Source organism: Echiichthys vipera (assembly GCF_963691815.1).
Source record: "Echiichthys vipera genome assembly, chromosome: 8".
In the NCBI taxonomy this organism is placed as follows: Eukaryota; Metazoa; Chordata; class Actinopteri; order Perciformes; family Trachinidae; genus Echiichthys; species Echiichthys vipera.
The window spans coordinates 20,432,577-20,444,702 of record NC_139833.1 but is presented as its reverse complement, the minus strand read 5'-3'; the positions used below and the strand labels follow the sequence as shown (position 1 = coordinate 20,444,702).

General features: G+C 41.6%; 1 protein-coding gene across 1 annotated transcript in view; it reads right to left on the bottom strand.

Moving 5' to 3' along the window:
- Positions 1-489: 489 nt before the first annotated feature.
- Positions 490-12,126, bottom strand: part of grik2 (glutamate receptor, ionotropic, kainate 2) — a gene marked incomplete at its 3' end in the record, with an annotated part of 251,776 nt that continues 240,139 nt past the window's right edge. The window contains exon 16 of the mRNA XM_083919135.1: positions 490-654. Coding sequence (XP_083775261.1) covers positions 490-654 — 165 coding nt within the window. The remainder of the gene's footprint in view (positions 655-12,126) is intronic.

The following is a 12,126-nucleotide window of genomic DNA, read 5'->3' as shown; positions in this document are numbered from 1 at the left end:
AAGTTAGCATCTCTATATTCGCTAATAATCTCTGAGATGCAATTGATGCTGCTGGACCAGCCTCTTTTGTGAAAGTGAAAGATGATAGTTCCGATTCTTTTTTAATTTTCTTTTAAGGGACCACATCTGTCCCACCTTAAATATACTTCCAGACTCTCTTGCTTCGACTCCTGGGTTTTGAAAATCCTGGCGGCTTGCCAAGGTGGTAAGAATACTGAGGTAACTTGCTGAAATTTCACCCAGGTTCAAGTTATTTCCACAGGAAATATTTTCAAATCTCTTATCCCTAGCTATTTATAAAGAAACAAGTATGACATTTTGTCAATATACTCCCAAGCACCTCTGCGCTACCTTTGAAATAACCCAAGTGTCGACTATCACAACCCACTGCCCCTCCCCCTTACCATTTACCCCCACCCATTTCCCCAGTGTCTCTGAACACCTCCTCACTGCAGGAGAGAGGCTGAAAAAGTGATTGAGATTCCCATTTTAGGCCATGGTCTCTTTCCCTGGAAGTCTGCGGTCGTTGAAGGTGTGCATGTTGATGACCTCCTCTGTTTTCACCATGACAGGCGGCTGGGGCTTGTGTTTGAGCCGACGCTGGCACTTGAGGGAAACCCGCAGCTCGTCCACCATGGCGCTGCAGAAGGACCTCTGCAGAGGGAAATAGAAAAAAGGAAAACATAATGGGTTTCAGGCCGCTTCCCCTGTCCAAATATTATGGGCAAGTGAACAAGCCTATTCTCCCTATGGGCAGCCTCGTTTTGTAGCCTCCCCCCATCACCACCCACCACCTCAGTACAGAGCTGCCATGGGGGGAAATGGTGAAATATACAGTGTAGCAGGCTGGGAATGGAGGGAATGCTGGATGGGAGCAGGAAGAAGTTGAATGGTGGGAGGTGCAGGTCCATAGGCTGTGTGGTAGAGTGTAAAGGCGTGGAATTACTCATAGTGTCAGGATACATCAGTGGTGAATTTGTGGTTGCTGCTGTTCATGCAGGGCTTTTTATGCATACATAAAGTGCATGACCCATTTCAAACATCATACTTTTTCTACTGTTGCACATTATCAATGTGTAATGTCCAATGAATGTCAGCAGTATACCTGTATATATATTTTTTTAAATAAAGTGTTATTTACATATATTGGTGTATACATTTCCCTGTCTACTTCTACATAGCCCATGTTTCCCATAATGCCTTTCCACTGTCTAAAAGGAGGGTTATTTCTTCAAGCATATCTCCAGACAAAACACCAATATTGGATAAGTCTGAAAGATTATGTTCAATGATTTTTTCGCCATAGGGCATGGCTCTAGGGAGATAAATGTCAGTCTGGCGGTTGCTTCAGAAATTTGGTCTAGAAAATGTATCCTAATAATTTGGGTGATCCCCTGACTTTACATTTAATGCCATCATTGGGTAAATTGTTTTATTTGTTAAATTCTTTGGTTTATTACCAAATACCTGCAAAAGTCTCCAAAGATGTGTTGTTGGGCATTGTTTTGTCTTGTATTTATTGTTAATTCAGTTTTCTGCTGTGGTACCCATATCTCTTTCACTAAAGATGAGCTCATAAACACACAGGAAACAAATCCGGCAGAATATTCTTACTTGCATCTTTCATGGATGTATTGGACATTAAAAGTGGATGGTGAGGAAGATGGGAGGGTGGGCATGTCAGTCTCCGCCTGCGCAGTCATCATACACCGCTACCAGGGATATTTCTTTCCAACGTACATTCACTATGCAATTAACTGGACGAACTTCAGCCACTGGTGGGTTAGAACAGAGACTTCTCTTTGTGTTCTGTTTTTCTGCTTCACAGAGATGTGGCTGTATGGATCTATACTGGACTCCACATTGCTGCTGGCTGGCTTTCAGCTATGCGGAACGACACAGAGCTCTCCGGCAAATTGAAATGTGGAAGAATCAGTTTTTATACTAACGGTGGCTGGCGCAATAATGTTACTGATCCTACAGCAGCGTTCTCCTGATCTGGGAACCTTTTTCAGCAACTGTAAACCCTTCTACTTCTGGATGAGTTCGCTTCATTCATACTGGTCTGTGTTTACACTGGGTGTAGCTGACCACAAACCTGTACTCATTAGTTATTGTACTCAGTGACTTTAACAAAGGTACTCTCACATATGAACAAAATACAGTGTTAACAATTAAATGTTGAAAATCAACATTAAAAAATTCCACAGGCAAAATTCAATGTAAAAAATTCAGTGCTCACATCTGGGGAACCAAGGTAGAGCAATCAATTCTAGATCCTATATCAGGTGTCTTTGGTCCAGCAAGGAGAGCTGTGGCAATTCTATGTTCTAACATCATCTTACCGATGATCTTCAAGCTGCATCTCATATCTACTTATGATTGTATAAGTGCACACTTCATTACGTAATTATCGAGGGGGTTCCCAAAAGTTATGGCTATATTGACCGCTGCATTACAGCTCCCTACGACTCTACACATTAGGAAGCTGTTATGTAGTACTCAATATATCCGTAGTTTTTGGTAAACCCTCTATATAATTATGTTATTTTCTAAGATGAGATCAAGGTAACCAGTTTCAGATCAACTCAATACAAACAGTCACCTGGAGGCTGACAAAAACCTTGAATTTTTTAACCTTGGATTCTTTAACGTTGTTAAAGAGTTAAATTCAGAGTCAAAACATTCAGATACATCATTTCAATGCACAAATATTCAGTGCTAGATATTCAATGGCTTTATAATTTCAAAATCCGATGACACAGATTTATTTCCATAGTCCTCTTGATTCCCTCATACAGGCAGAAACTAAAACTTCCTAAACCTGTTGTGAGGACATCAAAGCTCTAGACAAGTGAAGATGTAGAGGACCTTTATATGTGCCTGGACTGTACAGAGGGGCATGTTTTCCGGACTAATACCAACAGTCTCGATGAGTACACAGAGGCTGTGATGTCATACATCAGCTTCTTTGAAGACAGCTGTGTACCATCACGCACCAGGGTGAGTTACAACAATGACAAACCCTGGTTCACAGCCAAACGTAGACAGCTCATGTAACATAAGAATGAGGCATTTAGGAGCGGGGAGAGATTTAAAGTTAAGTACAGGTTTGACAAGGCGGGGAGAGATGCTTAACACCTGTACCCTGAAAAAAAATCCCACATCGATTCTCAGAAAATGACTTTGCTTCTGTCTCAAAGAGACTAAAGGTACGTCCATACGATATAAAACAACCTTTTTTTCCCATCGTTCTTGAAAAGTTTTTTCTGTCCACACGGACTCGGCTCAAGAAATATCTGTGTCCACACGAAACCAGTGAAACCGACTCACAACACTGTAACACACATGCCAGGGCTCATGTGTTGCTGTAACTGCCACAGAAATACACCAACCAAGGAGAAAAAGAAAGGGAGAGCCGGTGTGTAGAATAATAATAAAAACACCGGAGACTTTCTTGCCAAATTTGGCGACTTCCCAAATCCTCATCTATCCTAGAGAGAAATCTGTCGACTGTTTCTGGTGTTATTGGAGACCTTTGTGGTGTTTTGGCCTCTGATGCACAAATCACTCTGTAGTTAGTGTCCTCAACGAGCAGAGGGTGCTGCTTCCCCGTCCCAAAGCCCTCACAGGTGGGCACTGTCTTGCTACTTTTTGCAACCTTCTTGGCAACTTTATTAATTAAAAAGCTACTAGCGACCAATTTAGCGACTTTGTGGGATCAGGGAAAAGGGAAGAATATATGGTCGGCCTAATTCATTCACATGCATGTGGCTCAGAGTCCAGTTCAGTATACAATCCGCGGGTCCGTCTCTCTCCTCTCCTATTTTTCTTTGTGACACCACAGGGGTTAGAGGTCGGATGTGGGGAGATCTAAAATCTTCCCACTCTGGTACCTGGTTACAAAAAAGACCTGTTTCAGGATCCGTTAATGCCAGCTGCGTGTGTATGGTCGGCCTAACCAATACTTAAGACGTGTGGTTATAGGAAAATGCGTCCTCATGTGGACGGGCCCTAAGACAGATCTCCACCTACAAACCTAAAGCCCCCTGCTCCTTTAATGACCTGCATCTGGCAAACAGACTGAAGGCGTTTTACTGTTGATTTGAAAGAGATTAGGACAGTCTTGATTCAGCTCCTGTGACTCCATCAACCTCATTTAGCCCCCCAGCCCCACCTCCACACTACTGCTCACCTCTAGAGTCACCTCCTCCCCGACCACAACAACAACAACACTGTCCATCCTCGACTGAACCCCCGCAGAGCAGCCCGACCAGACTCTGTCTCTCCCTCCACCCTGAAGCAATGTGCTGAACAGCTCTCTCCGGGGTTTACCCGCATCTTCAAGACCTCACTGGAGACATGCCACTTACCAGCACCAGTGCTGGTGGTCAGAGGGTTGAGAAATAAATCTGTTTTATGATGTGACAATTCTATGTTAAGATTTGGTTATGTTTTCGTACAAAAGCAAAACATAATTAAAACAAAACAGAGAAATGTTCACAATGCTTGTACCTCTTTTTTATGTGAAGTAAAAAGGTCTAATGTTGTTTCATGTTAATTTCATAGGATGGCTTGCAGACCCATTTTGGATTACAGTAAATATAGCTAGTAAAGTGGTTGGTAAGTACCAATCAGGATCCCAGCCTGACCCACGGAGGCCCGAGTCTGATTAAAAACCCAAATTTCTACAGCTTTTTGATCAAGAGGATGGCAGTCACACAAAGCAGTACACAGTCCATACATTATTCATTACAATGCATTATAAAAAAAGAATAATAGTAAGATAAGTCCCAAGTGTGAATAAGGCATGTGTGTTTTCCAGTCCCAACTTAACTTGATCAAAGAGCTGGATTTCTACGGAATTTAATTTAAATATAGCCAAGACCAGCTTTATCCACATACTGTGATTATGATAGCTGTAGCTAAAAATCTGGACACCATGCCAAACTTCACTACATAGAGCCTGACTGGATCTGAAAAATATGAATACGCAATTGATGCAACTATTCATACATAATTGAATCATTAAATGTATCCACATACTGTGCTACCCATTAAAGCGAAACTGATCCTCAAAAAGAATTTTATAGCTGTGATATGCAGACTGTTGAAGTCTCAATTCTTTCCACAAAACATTAAGTAGGAGCATGAGAATGAGACACATCCTTCAAAATGTTTTACTGACAGGGATTTTGAGATTGTATACTGATACAAATAATAGTCTGACAAACAATCTCTGGCAATCCTTCTTTCCCAAGAATATTATTTATCCAGGCCCAGACTGACAGGAGCACCAGGGGAATTATCTGGCCAGCTGATTGGCCAAGAGTTTTCGGCCAGTGTTAAGAATGCAAATAAAATGTGGTAATTAAAGCAAAAAATACACAGGTCACTCACAACTGTGTGTCATCAGCCCCCTGCCTGGATTTAACCCGGTGGTATGATCTCTGCCTCTCATCACACGCTGTTGGTCGCACGCATAAATGCATAAACACATTAACACAAACACGAACTCAGTCAGTGTGTATGAGTGTGTGTGGAGAAAAACAGAGAAAAGACAGAGAAAAGTTGGAGTGCATTAATGGAGGGGGAAACTAACTTTTTTAAGTTGATTCTGTGTTTCAGAAAACTATTAAATGGCTTATGCACTCAATCATGCACTTTTTTGTGCTTAAATCTCCCAGAAGTAAGGAATGTGGTGAAGGTCAATGCTTTGGCATGTCATTTTGTTATGTCTTTGGTAAAGTGTTGACAAAAAAGAGATATTAGTGATCAATATTAAACCAAGACAATGATCTCTATAAGCCTAACCAATAGCTTTGAGTTTCCTAAATATAACGATAAAAATGTCATAGGGTGCCCTGGTGGACAAGGGGTTAAGGGACAGCTCTGTCCAGTCGGGCACCTTCATTACATGTCAAACCAATCACTCTACTGGCTAATAAAGGTATAAAATACCCTCAAATTGTATTACAAAAATGTTAACACTACTTAATTTGTGCCTAGTTTTAGTAAAACCTTCTGTGCAAATGCTGACTGAAGTGGGGCTCCTATTGGCTGGTGGATTTAAAGACATTTCCACTGAGAAACCAACCCTTTAACCAGACAAGAACAATAACGTGTTTGAACATCCACCGCCAACGTTTGTAAAATGTCTTCTTCCTGTAGTAAAAATATGTTTACGGCACAGTTATTTTAACTCTTGGATTTTAGTAGGATGCGAATGTCTCTCTGAAGTCTGATGGGCCCATCCACCACACCAACATTACTACATAAAAGGCCCACTACTTGAAGCATTGGCATTTTTATGTTCACATTGCATTTGCTGTGTGAATATGAACATAATACTAAGAATACTGGGGTTCAGTTCATAATTCATACCCAGTAAAATTATTACTGGCTGTATACAGGCCTTCACTTGCTTCTCTTGCTGCTGTCTAAATCAGTCAACACTGTAATTGTATTATCAGGGTCATGTTGTCCATTCTGTTCATCCAGGAAGTGAATCACAACCAACAGCTGTCAATGTAACAACCGTGTGCCATTTTTCCGTGCAACGTTCCCAATGTGGTAGGCTAACTTCCATTTAAACATTTGTATAAACCGACTTGCAGAAAGTTGCGGAGGTGAGGTATTGCAGTAATGGCAAAGCAAGTAGTTTAGTAGCTATGTTAATAGGCATACAGAGCCAGCCACTGAGTAAAGTTAAACAGCTTAATGCTTGCATTGACACACTCTTGTCACAGCATAGGAAAGCACATTGCTATTGCCAGATGAGTGACAACTTTGTTCGGCACATTTTTTTATGTTTGGTGTGGTTTAAGGGCATGGTGGAGTTAGCCAGCTGTCCACTGGTTGGCTTGCTAGTTCTGTCCTGCGTTCATGCTGCATTGGTTACAGAAAATGAGCCAAACTGCACGCTGGCTCTAACAGTCTGCTGACCCGCTGCTTTCCTTCTAATGAGCTGCAACCATAACAACTAACAATCACCATTTTGTTCTATACTAGTCAAGTGAAAATGAACAGTAAATAGCTCAATGTCCTTTCTGTAAAATTCTATTTTTATGTTTTTTCCATTAACCTGGGTGAGTGTGCGTTGAGGTACAATGATTCACATAAGCCTCCACTTAGAAACACAAAGACACTGGCTGAATCTCAGTCATACAGGACTAGGAAGAACAAAATATATGCACATGCACAAACCAGACAGCCATCTCCACATGTGCGTAAACACAGTCTCAGTGAGTACCGAGGGTTTTACAGGCCCATAGAACATCATCACTTATTGATGCACATTGTATCTCATCAGACTGAAATTCCTTGTCGCTGCATGCCCAATTAAACTGCTGCTTCTTCACATTATCCTCTTTTCCCCCATAAGCTACTGTGGCATCTGCAAATACTGTGTGAAACAACACCAACAGCTGGGAATGGAACAACCCTGCTACTACAAGGAGAGCCACTGCATGTGTGCTCCCAGTTAAAAGGAGTTTATTGTGACAATTTGCTCAGTTGTATTTGAAAGCCATCATTAGCACTGTGGCCCAGTGTATACTTATCCTTATTATATTTACATACAAATGGGAAAGAGACATAGTGAATGTGACTGGGTGTGAGATCTTCTACAGTGTATAATAAACACTCAGAGGCGAGCCCAGTCCTTACTATTATCTTCCTCTGTGACCATTTATAGTGCCCTTCATGGATAAAGCAATGGTGGAAATGCAGCTGAAAATGGACACCATTTTATAATGTCAAATCATTTTTCATTCATTCATCTTCAACCGCTTATCCCGGGGTCGGGGTCGCGGGGGAGGATGGAGCCGATCCCAGCTGACATCGGGCGTGAGGCGGGGTACACCCTGGACAGGACGCCAGTCTATCGCAGGGCACATAGAAACTAACAGAGACAGACAATCATTCACACCTAAGGGCAATTTTGTAGAGTCATCAATTAACCTAACACGTGCATGTCTTTTGGATTGTGGGAGGAAACCGGAGAACCCGGAGGAAACCCACGCAGACACGGGGAGAACATGCAAACTCCACACAGAAAGGCCCAGGCCGGGATGGGAACCTGAAACCTCCTCGCTGTGAGGCGATAGTGCTAACCACTACACCACCGTGCAGCCAAATCATTTTGATTCTAAGAAAATATTAGAACAGTTGAGCATCAGATAATCTATACCATATTGATTCTGAGGCATTAGTACAATTACAACCGTGTGACCACTCCTGATTGTCTGCCGTTGTTTTGTCGAACTTTGTGAAGTTGCTGCTTAATTGTCTCAGTAGTTGAAGTTCTCTATATAAATAGAGAGTTCTCTGTACAATTGTGGGCTTGGAAGTGAAAGAAAATTACAAAAACAGGTGGATGAAAGTGAATTTGTAAGCCATAAAATGTTTGTACAGGCATCCACTGTGTAGTGCCACTGTATGTTACACAGCAGCACACTGCACATGTATACAAATATATAGTATATATCACAATGTATCTGTTGATTGTCTAAGCTAGTCTGAAACTTGCTACCTTTTCACAGCTATTGACCACAGAGGTCCCCCCTGTAAAATTAAATGGCATGCCAGTGTTTTCACCAGTAAAGGCCATGTAGATTCAGGCCTTGGGGAACACTGGGACCCCTCTGCTCCTACACATGGGACACATTGCCATCATGGCTGCCTGCTGCTGGCATACTGGATTGATGGCGACTGCTTAGGGTCATTGGATTACAGAGTTTTTATGACACTCAACAATCAGCCGTAGCACTATGGCATCGCTCAGAGGAAGGGCCTGCCTGCTTTGAGGAGAAGGAAAGGTCGTAAATCTAACGCTAAGAGTAGACATTGAGAGGAGAATGGCACGTTTAGTTCATGCTATTATTTACCCAGGCATGATCTGATACAAATGAATAATGGTTAATAAAACTATACACCATAGATTATAAAGACATTTCCAAGGGGATATTATTGGTTTAATCATATTCTGTATGGATTTTATCGGTGCAATAATCCAAAGGTAATCAGACAAAAGTTATTTATGGCTAGCAGGTAAATAATATTCTGGAATAGTGTCAATTCAAAATTAACACTGTAGGTCTATTATCCTGCTCTCTCTTATACCAAAATATCAAGGTCCCTCACCTGTAAAAGTTAACCAATGAACTGTATTTAGCTTGAACAGATAAGGAACAGATGTGACCCTGTGATGCAGATGGTATGGGGCACGGCTGCCCTGTAATCCTCAGTTAACTCTGCGTCCCTGGCCTCCGATGGGCAGTAAATTATTTGAAGCTTTGAGGGTTTGTCTAATCTTTGTCGTCTGAGCTGTCATCCACATTTGGTGCAGTACAGTTTGCATTTTGTTTGTTAAATGGACTGTGTTCTGATTGTTTTCCTCATGTCAAGATTCGTCTTTGTGCCTGTCCACCTGCATTTTATATTTTTTATTGTGTCAAGGAGTGAGAATTCAACAACTGAAAAAGTAATATAACGTCCACACTTAAGACCTTTGCCCTCCGAGTCCATTATTTTTGTCCAAAAGCATGAGATGTAAAATACAACTGTTTGTGTATTCCATCATTAAAACACATACTATGAACCTGTCATCAGTAATAAATAGTTTCGAAATCTGTCCAAAGGCTGAAAAGAGATGAATATGTATTCATGAATGAAATTCACATGTAAGAGAGAGAGAGAGATAATTCTTGTGATTGCCAAACAGAGGATGAGGATATGGCCTTCAGAGTACCAACAGACAGATTCACAGAAGACAAATCTTGTTGGCTTTATCTTGTCGACTCATAAAGTCATACATAACTGAATGTGCTACAGGAAAGTTTTGTCTACATTGGACCACCCTGCACCTTACTATTTTCATACAATTCGACCATTAAGTGAGGATGTGTAGTCTATCATGTAATGAGCAAGCTTTGATGCCAATTTTCGTAGCGACCAAACAGTGTATGGCAACTGTCATGTGATTTCCAAATGGTCCAAACTTTTCCCCATAGACTTACATGATGAAAGTAAATCTGTGGATACACTTTTCTAAGCATCACAATCCCTGTAAAATGATTTGCTTCATGATCATAATTTGATTGATTCAGTCCAATAACATTTGGAAGTCTAGACGAGACGCATTATTGAATCATTCAATCCCCTTGCAAATTAGCAAAATGTTAAATAGTAAGTAGCTGGCTTTGCCGGCAGCAGTCACTAGTCTGCTTGCCCTATGGGCCACACAGCTAAGAAGCAGTGCCGATCATCTGGGTGGCTCAACTTGATTTTTACGCGGCTCGTCTTTTTTTCTCTATGTGCAGCTCCACAACCCCCCAACAGGTAGAATCTACATCAAACTGAGCACAAAGTGATTAAGATACATACCTTATTGTACCAGAGGGCAATGTGAGGTAGCACAGCTTCCAAACCCTGCATAACCAACTGCATTATCACTTAGCAAAGCTCAACATGCACACAGTGAAGCTGGCAGCAACTACACACTACTGAAAGGTGTAGCAGGTAAAAAAACAAAAAAACAAAACGTAACGCCCCACCTACCTACGCTGCGCATCCACTGCCTGTGCTGTAATCAACCTCCAATCTTTTCATCAACCAAAACTGAGACCTTTACGAAATATTAACCATACATAGCTGCTCTATGCAGATACTATGGACAGCAAGACTTTTTTAAATGTTGGCATTGGTTGTAAAAAAGAAATGTTCATGTCATTGAATGTGACTCAGGGTTTTGCACAATCCAATATTGACATTCTTGTCTGCTGATACACAGGTACACTGGTAGTCTTCTGGTCAAAAGAATACCGCATTTCTTGGTCTCCTGTGGAAGAGCCTGAGAAACGGAACAGCTTCATGCTATGACATTTGTTAGTCGGATGCTGATATGGGACACAGTTAGCTACAGATTCCAGGAGGTGACTACTATATTTGTTTCTACCTCAAAAGCAGGTCTTCCTCTGAGTTACAAACCCCAAACCACCTTTCCACTGAGACCAACCACCCAAATGATTAGACTTCTCCTATGCACAGACATCTCTACGTGTGCATACATACTGTATGTTTCTGCAATGCATCCATATGCATGCAAGAGTGTGTGTGTGTGTGTGTGTGTGTGTGTGTGTGTGTGTGTGTGTGTGTGTGTGTGTGTGTGTGTGTGTGTATGTGTGTGTGTGTGTGTGTGTGTGTGTGTGTGTGTGTGTGTGTGTGCTGGGTTGATGAGATGGGTTCCTCACACACAGCTGGTGGTCCCCGCACCCCGAGAGCCAGGTTAGTCTGCGGCAGCCTCAGCAGCAGGCAGGAAGAGAGGAAAAAGCAGCAGGAGGAGAAGAAGCGGGAGGAGGAGGAGCGGGAGAAGCGGGAGAAGGAAGCGGAGGAGGAGCTGAGGGAGGATGGGACAGGAGAGGAGAGACAGGAGCAGGACGTGGAGGGGGAGGAGGAGAGGAAGGAAGGGGACAACCATGGTAATCATGGAAATCTGACAGGATAGCATGGAGATGATAAAGAAATACTCCATTGAAAGTCTACAAGGCATGTGATTTGGTTGAAAATGATGGAGTCCAAAATCTGTTTTCTGAAAGATTTAACTTAATTAGCAAGAATAATTTTCTGAAGCATATTTTAACAAACATTTTCTTTGGAGAAAAAAAACACAGTCTCTTTTGCCATAACTGTGCTCTTCCTCTTAACCAGGACTAATGGAAGCAGATATTCATATTTCCATCTATCCAAAACGCATAGTCAAAAACTTTCAAAGCAACATTAGGCACTTTCAGTACACTAGACTATACACATAATAGAAACACATTTTGAGAAATCCTTTTGTTTGCCATCTTACCAACAGTCAACTCAGAAGTTTGATATAGCCTCAGACATAGACATCCTTTAGAAGACACGCTGTTGTCTTTACATGTTGTATCTTGTTCAAACCTTCCAAAATAACAAATGATTATGGTTGTAGAAGCATTTAAAATTTGGGGCAAGAGCTTGCTTGCTAACAAGGTACAATACATAAATAAAGCCCCATTCAGGATCAACCAGTAGCAATGGTGGAGGATAGCCAAAAACATAGCTTTTAACATTTTGATTGTACATTAATTTTGTCAGAAA